Source organism: Syngnathus typhle, linkage group LG6, assembly GCF_033458585.1.
Source record: "Syngnathus typhle isolate RoL2023-S1 ecotype Sweden linkage group LG6, RoL_Styp_1.0, whole genome shotgun sequence".
Taxonomy (NCBI): domain Eukaryota; kingdom Metazoa; phylum Chordata; class Actinopteri; order Syngnathiformes; family Syngnathidae; genus Syngnathus; species Syngnathus typhle.
In genome coordinates this window covers 15504480-15518643 of record NC_083743.1, presented here as the reverse complement: position 1 = coordinate 15518643, position 14164 = coordinate 15504480, and the positions used below count along the sequence as shown (strand labels likewise).

At 41.1% G+C, this 14164-nt stretch overlaps 1 protein-coding gene across 1 annotated transcript in view; it reads right to left on the bottom strand.

Moving 5' to 3' along the window:
* The window catches only part of fat3a (FAT atypical cadherin 3a), a 189749-nt gene that overhangs the window by 21013 nt on the left and 154572 nt on the right, over positions 1–14164 (bottom strand). The window contains exons 16-19 of the mRNA XM_061281270.1: positions 12267–12481; positions 9482–9619; positions 3585–3728; positions 1255–1452 (exon numbers count right to left, since the gene is read on the bottom strand). Coding sequence (XP_061137254.1) covers positions 1255–1452; positions 3585–3728; positions 9482–9619; positions 12267–12481 — 695 coding nt within the window. The remainder of the gene's footprint in view (positions 1–1254; positions 1453–3584; positions 3729–9481; positions 9620–12266; positions 12482–14164) is intronic.

The following is a 14164-nucleotide window of genomic DNA, read 5'->3' as shown; positions in this document are numbered from 1 at the left end:
TGTATTACTATTTACCGTAAATTCCGGACTATAAACTGCATCTGAACATAAAACGCACCAGCTAAAATTAGGGGAAAATCCCGTGTTGGTCATATATGAGCTGCACTGGACTATAAACTGCAGGGTCTTTAAATGAATTGTTTTCAATTCTATTAGTTGTATTACCAAAACAAATCCTTTTATAATAGCATAAAAATCATAGAAAATCCATAGATACGCCAAGCTGGACTACAAGCCACAGGGTTCAAAACTTGTGCAAAAAGTTGTGGCTTATAGCTCGGAAATGACAGTATATTATTTATCACAAGCAATCATGGCTCAGTTTCTATAAATTGGTGAGCCGTGTCTGGTTGTCACCTGAGACATGGCAACTGTGATGTCATTTTCAGTCAACAGCAAGTGGCAAGATGGCTGCTTCTTGAAATGTATAAAAACAAGTGGATTTTGCCCGTTTAATTCATATTCCACAAATGATACATCAACCAGAAGGATGTTTTTCAACTACATGGTCTGCACAGAACCCATTTTTACAAAGAAGATTTTGGACTTGACTTCCACTTTAAGGCACTGAAAAAGGATAAAGCTTGTTTGTATGTAGAATGCATTGAATTATAAAACAAATAAACTAAATCTATTGGACTGCCAGAATGTCTTTGAATTGATGCCAAATGATTATGATATTTCAGTCTATATCTGAAGATTAAATAATTTCAGGGTGTGCCTGTTTTATTTCATTATGTTTTTGTTTTTCAGCGTGTTTATTCCTTTGTCTGTCTGCCTGCCCTGGAGTTTTAGTTCCTCCCTTGTGTATATCTTTAGCGGAGTCGATGAAGTGATTAGACTTGCTTCATCTCAACACCTGCAGATCATTTGGTGCTATCTCCCTTCCTCTGCACTGCAATCCAAAAATACATTGGCTTCCTTGTTCATGGGTGCTAATTTGTTGCCGGAGGTGTTTCAAAAGTACTCTGTAAGTTTAGAAATTTTGCTTACCACTGCTTTTCTCTTGCCAAAACATCAACACTAACCAGTCTCCATCTGTTTCAATTTGTTCAAGTGTTTTTAACATACTGCACCACACTCAGCCAGACTCACACCAGCCAAAGTTAAAGAACAATTGCGTTTGGTCATTGACTTATTTGTAATGACACCAAAAACCTGCTCATGATAACAAGAATACAAGTCCCCAGTCTTTTCAGGTTAGGATGGTGTTGCCCTAATTATTTAGGGTAATCTTAAAGCAAGTGGCTGTACCTGTATATGGACAACATATTTGGTTGCCAGGTCCCTTCTGAACACCTGATTGGCCACAAGTGTTCCGTCTTGCTCCAGCTCAAATTCTCCTCCCTCATTTCCGGATAAAATGTGGAAGTCAAATGGTGGGCCGTTGTGGGATGAGTCCAGGTCGATAACGGACAGCTGGATGATGCTGGTGCCAATTGCCTTGTTTTCCTAGGGGAGTAAACAATCTGTCAATGGGACTACTCAGATTGGGAGTGAATCATTTCCAACATTTTGTTTCTGAATGTTAGAATGTTGCTAAATTTAATTAAATTCATTTCTAGTGCTATAGCATAACAATCACTACAGCTGCATTTCAAGAAATTCCAAGATATAGGGAAACTTAATTTATTAAAGTCTTCCACTACAAAAGTGAAAAACATTATAGAGGTTCACAAAGTAAAATATTTTAAGATTTTATTTCTCATCATTTTGATGATCGTATTATAGATTATATTTTCCCATCACACATTCCCATGAAATAATTTATTACATAAAAACAATAATATTTTTTCCTATGGGAATATTACCCTTTTGAAAACTAGGTTCATAATAGAGTGAATAGTTCGTTGGAGCTGCTTCTGCATAAATTACTGCATGAACGTGGTGTGGAATGGAGGCAATCAGCCTGAGGTATTACGGACATGTTATCCAAGCCCAGGCTGCTTTGATGACAGCTTTACTGTATTATTGAATCGGATGTTTCTCATCATTATCGCGGCAATACTGTTCAGGTCAGTGTCTGCTAGTTAATGAAAACGATAATATCCCAGTCTAACCAGTTTTTGGTAGTTTTGACAGTGTAGGCAGGTTGACGGAATCCCAAATTTCCTCAAATGTTCCAATGGGTTTTGCACGATAGTCTTCTGAAGGCTGAGGTTATCAGCTTTATTAATGTGCCTAGCTGGACCCTGAACTGTGTGAACAGACAGCTTCTTCAGCTGTAACCTGTAGTGGTTTGCCTTACTTGTGGAGGCAGTCAATTAACAGTCAAGTTCTCAACAGTTTCCCCATGACTGTAGGGGTATTTAAAGGCTCAGGAAGCTTTTGCTGGTGTTTTAATTATCAGCTTATTGGATAAAGACTCTAGCATCTAACATTAAACTTTGTGAAATACTCTAATTTTACAAGGTACTGAATGTGAGGGTTATTATCTTTGAAATATTTATGTTTGATAAATGTGCCGATAAATATGAGATTTCCCTTTCTTATTGAACTACTAAATTAATTCATTTTTTCACCGTGCTCTTATTTATTGAGATCAACTTGGTTATCCTTCTGCCTGGCCTGTTAATTTGTGTCCACTGTGGAGAACATTTACCGTAATTTTCGGACTATAAGTCGCGTTTTTCTTCATAGTTTGGGTGGGGGGGCGACTTATACTCAGGAGCGACTTATAGTCCGAAAATTACGGTAATTCAAACTCATTTACATTGGTCTTTCCAATGATATCTTATGAAAGGACATTTGCTTTCTTGCTGGAAAAAAATAAAGACAGCAGCAAAACACAAATGTTAGAAAAATAGCTATTTAGTAGACATGCTTAGACATTGTTATAAAATTATGAATTTTGAGATGTAGATTTAGCTCTGTTGAGGCAAGATTTTACAAAAACAAAACAAATAAACAAACAAAATAGGATATCAATGGACTTTTCATGAGGAGAGGTTTTAGACTACACAGTATCAACTAGTTGAATCGAGAGAGAGAGAGAGAGAGAGAGAGAGAAAGAGAGAGAGAGAGAGAGAGAGAGAGAGAGAGGGAGATACAATCACAGTGCACGTAACATTACTACAATATACCAATGGTAATATCCAGCCGTTCATTTTCTACACGACTTTCAGCAGTCACATCAGGAGTCTCGCGCTTACCCAGTCTTGTGTAGGGCAAATGGGAGACAATTCTCTGATTGTCCAATCAGCAATTATTCACAGATGATGTGAGCAGCACATTGAGGTGTCTTTGTCTTTATTTCAGAAATAAAACTAAGACGTTTGTGTGAGTGCGCCTCAAAGTTTGTGTTTTATACATGTGTTACAAGACGTACTAACCATTTAATTTATGGGCCGTTCGGAGCCTAAAACATGGGAGGAAATATCACCTGACAGGCATACATTTTTGGGCATAAATAATAACTTCCTTTTCCCGGGTGAGCTCTCATCATGCATCAGCAACCTTATTACTGCTTACTGGCAGGCAGCACCACTGGGTTCTTTGCCAAGACGCTTTCAGCGCAATAATAGAAATGAAAAAAACATTACCACCAAATCCTAGTCTAAACATTTTGTCAGGATGGCATTTACCTGGATCACAGTGGTGAGGTTGGCAGGTGAGAAGTTAGGCGGATTGTCATTGATGTCAGAGACATCAATCTTGACCATAGCAGTGGAGGACAGAGGTGGCATTCCACTATCCAGAGCTCTGATGGATAATGAGTAGCCAGGAACCTAAGTGGCACAAATACATTAAAGAATTGTATTGATCATGGTTTACTGTCAGCAGGGCTGGACTGGGAGATTTTTTCAGGCCAGGAGTCAGTTATGTAACCAGGCCAACCTGGCCTTGCTCACACGTGCATGTTCACAAGCAAAACGCATTTGTGCGCACACACATGCACACAATCATTATTTGGGTTTTGTTGTGGGTGGACCAGAAAAACAAATCAAAATCTCTAGAATGAGGGCGAGCAAAATAATCAAAAGGTCTCTCTGAGTCTGACTGTGTCCTGAGTTGGCCTTTCCCTTGCACTGCTCCCTGGGCTTGTCTTGCCAGGATACCGTATTTTTTGCACCAAAAGGCGCACTGGATTATAAAGCGCACCCTCATTGAATTTTTTATTCTAGAAATTATTTCATATATAGGGCGCACCAGAGTAAGAAGCTATACTGCAACAAACTGAGGTTGACTAGGGTTGCGGTATGCATCCACTAGCCCAGGGGTGGGCAAACTACGGCCCGCGGGCCACATCCGGCCCACGGGACCGTTTAATCCGGCCCGCCAACCCTGAATAAATTGTATTATTAAACATTTTTTCTGTGTCCTCTGCTGTCCATCCCGGACCACTTTTACCAGAGAAGCTCTGTTAAACATCGGACAGACTTCTTCTGGTATTTTCTCTCCTGTTCTCTCCGATTCAGACTGTTTGTCGGAGATTCTAGCCGGAGCGGCGGTGCTGTACAAGCTAGCGCGACGACGGCGGCGCGGCAAGCGAGCCGGAGCACTCGTAAGGCTGAGGCAGAAAGGGTTCCGTTCTGCCCTACCGTCAATTCATCTGGCGAATGTCCGCTCCCTGGCGAACAAGATGGATGAACTGCTGCTCCTCACTTCAAGGAACACGGACTTCCGCAGATCCGCTCATTAACAGAGCAGCCTATTTTGAAATGAAATAGACCCACGGGTAGCTATTCAGTGACGCCCCCTGACTACGGTTGGCGTAATGCTGAGAAGCGATGCGACCTTGTAATTTACTAGTTGTACTAAAACGTACTGAAACATTTTGGCAGAGCACTGTGTACAACCAGTATGGATCAACACATTCATCAATTGATCCATATATGAGGCGCACCGGACTATAAGGTCTTTTGAGAAAATTTGAGGTTTTTAGATGCGCCTTACAGTCTAGAAAAAACGGCACTCTGCATCTGCTGGGAGTGTCAGAACAACCAGCATGATAATTATATTATCAACAAGAACACATTTAATCAATATTAAAAGAATGATATGGTTAAGTATATGCTTTTTTTCCCCCAAATGTTTCATGCATCGTCATAGCCTATTCAATTCCATATATTGATGGATGACTGTTCTTTAACTGTCAGCTGCTCTGATCTAGTACTGGGCCTACTTTCTGAAGTACCTAAACTGGCAATATTTCCACCTTTGCATAGGGAACATAGACATGTATTTTAGTATTAATTTAGCCAGGGCCAGTTACAAAGTTTAGAGGAATGTGCAAGTTAGAAAGAATACCAAATGACTCTTCAACTTACAAAACAAACTAGAACTACTAAATCAAACAATAAATCAGCAGAGGGACGGCCTTATTACTTGGCAGCGGCACATATGCACACAACACATGCAAACTGGCATGCATACACACGCGGGCACACAGTTTATAATGGCACCATGTGTGTGTGTGTGTGTGTGTGTGGGGGGTTCTTTTTTTGTCCCTCTGCGCACCGCCTTTTCTCTTCTTTTTACCTCGTACGAAGTCCATTATCCTCACTTGCACCGCTCGCTAGCTACAGCTGCAGGCACCTGACATAGTAACACACCCCTTCCTCCACACGCGCTCTGTGTGGTTGATACGGACTGTGGGGGCGGGTGTTAATTGATATAATCCAATCGTCTTTCCCTCTTCACATGCTCATGGGCTGAGTGGCCTAAGTGGCCTGTCTCTCTGATAGGCAATTCATAATAGTTTACAAATTATATTAAACTATTTACACTAATCTTATAATACTGGAAATAAATGCTGTGGATCCACTCGACACGTGTGCTGGTCAGTCAGAGGGGTACTAATATGGATCATGATTTTAATTTGTTCAATGAACGGATTTTTAAAATGATTCAGATTGTCTGCCTGCGCCTCGATCAAATACACCAAAATCATATTATACCACCTGTGCTACATGCTTATAAGGTAGTCTAAAAGACGTGCTTTTAGGTAGTCTAACATTTTGTCTACTTTTTGACACCAAATTGCAAGATACGCCAAAGGGTGCAGCAGCCGCATAACCCGCAACACCTAAAATGAAGATGGCCCTGTTCTAATGTTGAGTGCACAAGCACCTACCTACCAAATATTGATCCTTAATTGTTTTATTCAGACTAGATTTATACTTTGTAGAAGTGTAACCAACATGAAAATCCAAGATGTCTGTGGGTGGAAAAAGAAGACATTTTGAAGCTGAGAAAATGAAATCAGAGCCATGAGGAAAAAAAAAAAAACACTGGCCATAGCGTAGAGTAAAAGCATTTTGTAATGAAAACGTACAATGAGTAGCTGCAAAACTCTCATTAGCAAGGATATAATGGTCAGGCTAGATTATGACAAAATTCTCAGACAAGGTAATGCTTAAGCTTAAAAAAAAAAACTCGGATCTCAGTCATGATCCCAACTGTGGAGGTAATCTCATGGTTTGGATTTGTGTGGCGTTTCCTCGTACGTGCTCATTAAACTGGATTGGTGATGTATCGCATGATGACAGCAGCAATTTACAGGTCTACAAAACTATTTGGTCTTGAAGAACGACAATAAAAAATACTTTATGCAGTTATTACAGCAAAACGATTAGCAAATAATAAAGAGGACACATTATGGAAAGTTTATTACTTCCCACCATATTAAATTATTTGTTTGTGACCTATTTGCAAAAGTGTGTCTGTTAAAAAAAGATTCCTTATTTTACCTAGTAACAATTTTCACAATTCACTTACTCTTCATAAACAGCCCTCCCAAGAGTTTTTCCTCCCTTGAGTTGGAAGCTAGCTCTGTTTTCCATGGGCGGAGGGGGTGTATTTGTATATGGTGATGTGACCACACATGCCTGCATGGGTGCCTGACATTAATTAACAAGTGGAACGTCGACTTCTAGATGAAGTACTGCCTCCATAAGAGAAAATACTCCAAATCTATGGGTGCCTGTTTTTTGTTCGTGCCAAACTCTGGTCTAGCAGACCTCACTGCATTGCGACTCTCTACCTCTGCACCCCTCCATCATGGAAAATAAAAGGTGTTCTTGGCATTGGCCCAGCAGTACAGGGGTGTGAGGTGAACACCAGTTCTTTTCCAGAATGTCAGAAACCTTTTATCACAACACCAGGGAATAATGTGTATACGTTTAGTTTTTCTCTCTATTCTATGCACATATTCTCAACAAGAAATGGAGTGTTGCAATCACTATCAACAGTTATTTATTTATTTTTTTACAAATGATGCTTTTTTCAGTTATGTATCAGATCCAGATGTGAATACAGGGGCCAGCAAAATGATCTGACACATTTGTAGGTTTAATAAAATGCAAATATATTAAAGAAACAAACTTATTTTTTATTTTCTAAAAGTACATATAATGCCATTTTGTTTGGTTTTGTTTCGTTTCATTTCATTTTTGTTTTGTTTTCAAATAATGTTATTTTGGTCTTACCGCTGCCACATTTTCTAGAGTTCTGGCGGTGCGAGGTCGGCCGGTTAATTTTCATTTCAATGCTGATCCACTGGCTCTGAAGTTAGTAACCCATAACAAGATCGTGTTTCGAGCAGGTACGGGATCGTGTCTACCAAGTCTGAAGCGCAAACGGAACGCTCGTTGTTTTGCAGTTACAGATTTGTTCTTGATAAATGTTTCCACAATGAAAGCGCGATGCTCACCGGTCCAATTCATGTTACCAACTGAAACAAAACAAAATAACATTATTCGAAAACAAAACGAAAGTTAAATGTAACGAAACAAAACAAAACAAAATGGCATTATATGTACTTTTCAAAAGAAAATTATGTTTATTTAATTTATTTGCATTTTATCAAACCTACAAATGTGTCAGATCATTTTACCGGACCCTGTACATCAATTATCAGGCTCCTGCAGAACGTGAGGATGAACTGATCATTTGAATCAGGTGTGTTGAATGAGGGCAACTTGGAAAACATGTAGGAATGCGGCCCCCGAGGACTGGAGTTTGAGACCCTTGCTGTACATGAAAATACAATCATGGAGGTTTATTTTCCTCATTGCAAGTAGTTGAAAAAAAAAGACAATTGGGCTCACTGTTTCAATACGTTTTGATGAAAGGATATAGCATATTGCATTTCCAGAATAGTAAAGATAGTTGTTGTCATAAAATATAATGGACTATAATTACACAATATATCTTAATTCCAAACAGCTGTGACTTGTTTATTGCCTTCTTTTAATAGTGAAGGATTGTTTCATACACACACGCGCGCACACACACACACACACACACCACACAACACCACACCACACCACACCACACCACACCACACTGATGTGCTGCACAATGCTCTACAGACAGTAATGGGGGTATTTTTTTGGTTTATTATTTTTACTAGACTGAGAAATAAAAATAGCGGTAATGAAGTACAATGAAGAGAAATGCCAATGCAGCAGCAAAACAATATGAGGAATATGATAGCGACCCACATTTAAACAAATTATTTAACATCCTTGGCCTGCTTCGGAGAAGCAGAAACAAGGAGTATGAGAAAGTGGTAGAGGGGAAGCAAGTTCTATAAGAAATTGGAGGTGAAACAGGTAAACACAAACATCTATTCATTAACACTGACAACCTCGGGAGAAAACAATCACTCCATTCTTTTGTGCTCTCTCAGACATGTGCAAACACACAAACCAATGCTCATTGTGTGATAACCTCTAAAACACTTTCATCAGCCTAAAGCTTTGATCCCACCCACCCAACTTCAAACTCCACTCATGTGGCTCATGGACCACACTCATGAATACTTTATCATTAGAATCTGAACATTACTGAATTACTCAAGCACTTCAGATGAATAGGAGATGACCAATTCACTATTCATGCTAGAATTTACTGAGCACATGTATGAGACTTTCAGATAATTGTTTGCCTGGCTTTCCTGGTTGAGTGTGAATAATTGCCATTTGCTTTGAGATTCATCCACTCCAGAGTTTTAATTCTTAGTCTTCAGGAGCATTTGGCTAGCAATTAGATGTTTAACTGATCATTTTTAGCTATTTTAAGTGTGTGTTTGGGGCGGATTGGTGGCACACTGGTTAGGACGTCCGCCTCACAGTCAGGCCGGTTCAATACCACCTCCGACCCTCCGCGTGTGGAGTTTGCATGTTCTCCCTGTGCCCGCGTGGGTTTTCTCTGGGCACTCCGGTTTCATCCCACATTCCAAAAACATGCTTGGTAGGTTGAGCACTCCAAATTGCCCCTAGGAGCGAGTGTGAGTGCAAGTGTGGAAGGTTGTTCGTTTCTGTATGCCCTTGCCCTGCAAGGGCAACCAGTTCACAACAATTTCAGCCTGTCCTCCGCCTACTGCCCGATGACTGCTGGGATAGGCTCCAGCATGCCTGCGACCCCCATGGGGACAAGCGGTATAGAAAATGGATGGATGGATGGATGGAAGTCCGTGTGTGTGCGCACCTGTGCGTGTGTGCGCGTGTGTGCGCGTGCGTGTGTGTGCCCTTACTGTCTCACGGTCTAGATGCTTGTTGACCTTGACGATCCCGCTGAGTGGGTCAATGAAGAACTGGTTGTCTCGGTCCCCACTTACAATGGAGTAGAGGATGGCCCCATTCAGCTGACTGTCCATATCTTCTGCTACCAGCTGCAGAGCACGCATGAGCACAAACAAGCACATGCACACACACGCGCACACGCACACACACACACACACACACACACACACACACACACACACACACACACACACACATATACATACATTTAGCAGCACTTCTACAATTTTTGACCATTATTTAATTATACAAGAAGATTTTTACAATGCTTATGAAGAATAGTTGTGTGAGGCTAATTAAAAAGGTGGGCATTGTCCTCCGTCCTTAAGTTTCCATCCCTATTTCAGCCACAGCCAGTCGGGCGGTCTGAGTCAGCCAATATTAATTGGGCTAACAATATTAATCAATGTTAGCGGTTCCACATTTAGGGATAATTAACAAATCATTTTAAATTTGCACCCAGCACGAGCCACCTATTGTGCCAAAGAGGCCTTACCTAATTCATGCATAATAAAAGAGAGAGAGTGAGAAATCCTGGTCGATACAATGTACCGTAATCTTCGGACTATAAGTCGCACCGGAGTATAAGTCGCACCAGCCATAAAATGCCCAAAAAAGTGAAAAAAAAAACATATATGTGTATAAGTCGCTCCTGAGTATAAGTCGCCCCCCCACCCAAACTATGAAAAAAAACGCGACTTATAGTCCGAAAATTATGGTATCATAATTTACAAACTAACAATGATGAATACGTAACATTATTGGCTAAGTAACTATACCTCATATATGATATTTCTTGAGAGAAAGTTTTTTTAGTCGTACCTTTAAATCAGGGGTGGAAAAACTTTTTGACTTGCGGGCCGAATTGGGTTCTAAATTTTGACCGGGGGGCCGAACCAGGAGCAGATGGATGTAGTGTTTGTGTGAAGTAATATAAATGACATGTAAAAGTCATTGCATACTAGGTTTTTATTTTTAGTAGATACTAAAGCATGGATATTAAAAAAAAGCTTTTTGAAAACAAATGCATTTATTAACAGCATTAAAAATTATTTCACCAAAAAACTACTATCAGTGATTCTTATTAAATACGACACTGTTATGATGAATAACATTTTCCATCACTTCAGCGCTTGCAGGTCAGATTTATGAAATATGTTTATCTAATGAGGCGAAATCACATCCAACGGCAAACATTCTGACCAAATACATCATCTTGAAGAATCAGTGAAAGAATACATCTAAATAAAGTAATAAAGAAATCAATAGTATTATTGTTTTCCCTTTTTTTCTAGTGCATCATAGTCTAGAGCAGTGCTTCTCAATTATTTTCTGTTACGCCCCCCCCTAGCAAGAACAAAACTATGCGCGCCCCCCCCTCCCCACCGTGACTATCCTAACTTGTCTTGTAAGTCGTAAAATGTTGCACTGTCGCAAACGTCACAGAAGTAACAATGAGAGCGCCACTGCCCCCTGCTGTGAAGATGCGCAATTACACTTTATTCTAGTACTGCCAAAAAAAAGCCTGTTCCCCAGGGTCACACGCGCCCCCCCAGGTATAGCACCGCGCCCACTGCCCCACTATTTGAGAAGCACTGGTCTAGAGTAAAATTTGTTGTGGTAATTCTTAGGATAGAGCCGAGGTGTCGGCCCGTTAACCTAGATCTGTGACGGGCTTTGTTGACGTTCATGTGACTGAACGTCTTCTCACACACGTAGGTCGAGCCAAATGGTCCACTCTTTTTTAACATTCGGCACTCAGTGTCCACCTTTCTTTTCTTCGGGCCACTCATTTTAATGGAATGATTCGAGGGGAAGGTTTGTGGGTGGCATTAGCGTAAAACTGTACCTGAAAACTCAGCGCGCGAATTACGAGAATATTGACGTCACAGCCTACACTCGAAATTCGGCACTGATAGATGAAATTACTACGTTTTACTGAGTACGCACACGCACTTGTGAGTGTGCACCAAGCTTTCTGACATGGCTCCCGGGAGTAAATGCGCGGGCGGGCGCTTCCCCATCTACTGGGGAAACATAGTAATTGCAGGGAAAATGACCCAAAAAAAAAAATACTACAATTTTTTTCCATGTATAATGCCCCCCCATGTATAGTACGCACCCTAAAAATGGCATGTTGATGCTGGAAAAAAGCCTGCACCCATGTATAATACGTACCCAAATTTTGACTCCTACTTAAGTCTGTAAACGTAAAATTATTTCAGAAAAAAGATCATCTTTGGGAACAACCGGATGTTATTCTGCCGGTCAGTATCCCTGCGCATGCGCTAGCAAACTCGATAGCGAAGAAATGTTTTGGATTTGTGTAGGGTACATTGTGACAGCAAACGAGCAGGTGATCGAGCAAGCGTCTGATACGAGGGCATTGTGTTCGTATGGAGCGTGTGTGAAGTGAACAGCAGAGGAGAAAGCGCATCTGTAATGGCGGCCTCCGTATCATATCTGGATTTAAAAAAAAAAAAAAAAAAAATTCTTTTTGTACCCATGTATAATGCGCACCCCAGATTTTAGGACAATAAATTTGTTACATTTTGCGCATTATACATGGAAAAAAACGGTAATACAATTTATTCAGGTTTGGCGGGCGGATTAAACGGCCCCGTGGGCCGGATGTGGCCCGCGGGCCGTAGTTTGCCCATGTGCTTTAAATGCTATGATAATGTGGCAGAAATTAATCACATTGTCTTGGTTAAAAAGGTCATGAATTGATCTTACCTGTACAACAGATTCTCCAATGGTGGCGTCCTCTGACACAACAGCGGTATACAGGTCACGGCTGAACATGGGGGCATTGTCATTGACGTCCGTTACATTTATGTTCACTGTAGTAATGGCATTCAATGGAGGCGTTCCCCCATCTTGAGCCTCCACTGTTAAGAAGTAGTCCCTGCAAGTTTCATAATCCAGGGCCTGGGCAACTAAAATGGCTCCTACACGGAGGTGAGCAGAGAAAAAACATGGGTATTAAGATTTAACTAGAACATACAATTTCCGGAGTAAATGAATAATGAAATTCTGAAAGTAAATATTTGGAATCATCCATCCATCCATCCATCCATCCATCCATCCATCCATCCATCCATCCATCCATCCATCCATCCATCCATCCATCCATCCATCCATCCATCCATCCATCCATCCATCCTCTATACCGCTTGGCCCCACGGGGGTCGCGGGCGTGCTGGAGCCTATCCCAGCAGTCATCGGGCACGAGGCGGGGGACACCCTGAACCGGTTGCCAGCCAGGGCACACAGGGCACACAGAGACGAACAACCATCCGCACTCGCACTTACACCTAGGGGCAATTTGGAGTCCTCAATTGGCCTACCAAGCATGTTTTTGGAATGTGGGAGGAAACCGGAATGCCCAGAGAAAACACACGCAGGCACGGGGAGAACGGACGTGCTAACCAGTGCGCCACTGAGCCGCCTATTTGGAATCATGTGTGGTGTAATTAAATGAAAAGATGAGGAATGATATAGTAGAAATGCTTTGAATGACTGTCACTGTCCGTCAAATATTTTCTGTCACGATTAAATCTTTTCGGAATTGATTATTTTATAGTTCATTCTACAGATTAATCAAAAAATCCGGTAATAATTAATTTAACACGAAAGTGTTTTTTAAAACTGTATTCCCAAGTATTGTTTATTAACCAACCAGTGTTGTTTATTTAGTATTGTTTAGTAAACAGCAATTAAACAATATCAGTTTATTAATTAGTTATTAATGTTGTACTGCTCATCAAACGTTTCTAAATTGATTTTGTTACTGGTGCGGTGATTTGCAAATATCTTGTTTTGATTAACCACTAAAGATAATCAGTCTATTTCCATGAATGACCAGACAAATTAATGAATAAATACTTTTGAGAGGAAGATTTGCAATTGGTTAGTGTGGCTCCGTAATATAGGTTGCATTAGCCATAAAATGCACAATAACGTGAAAAAAAACATATATAAATCGCTCCGGAGTATAAGTCGCATTTTGGGGGAAATTTATTCGACAAAATTCAACACCAAGAACAGACGTAACATTCAGAGTTATTCAAATAACTTACATAAATAACACGTTTATAAAACTATTTGTGTCACTCCAAATCATTAAATCCATCGATCAAATTCCTCGTCCTTTGTCAACAACGCGTGTGCACTGACGTCAGCCTCGTCATTATTCTACAGATCTAGTATATAACTATATTGTAGCGTTAACAAAGTACAAGGACCTAAGCATTGACTTCCAGGCGTGTGGCGGCGTGGACTTCCATCCCCGGCGGTGGCACTTCCAGCCACGGAGGTGGAAGAGAGCTCAATAGAATAGGACCGGGTGTGCGTAAAAGCCATGTCCGAGCCCCATCCACCGTCCCCGGACAGCCACCCGGCCGAGCACCGGCCCCCGACTACCATCCACAGAGGTGGAAGAGAGCTCCGTAGAGTAGGACCAAGCGTGCGTAACAGCCATGTCCGAGCCCCATCCACCGGCCCGGGCAGCCACCTGGCCGAGCGCCGGCCCCCGACTTCCATTCATGGAGGTGAATGAGAGCTCCGTAGAGTAGGACCGGGCGTGCGTAAAAGCAATAATAGTTTTTCAAACCTTCTGTGTCACTCCAAAT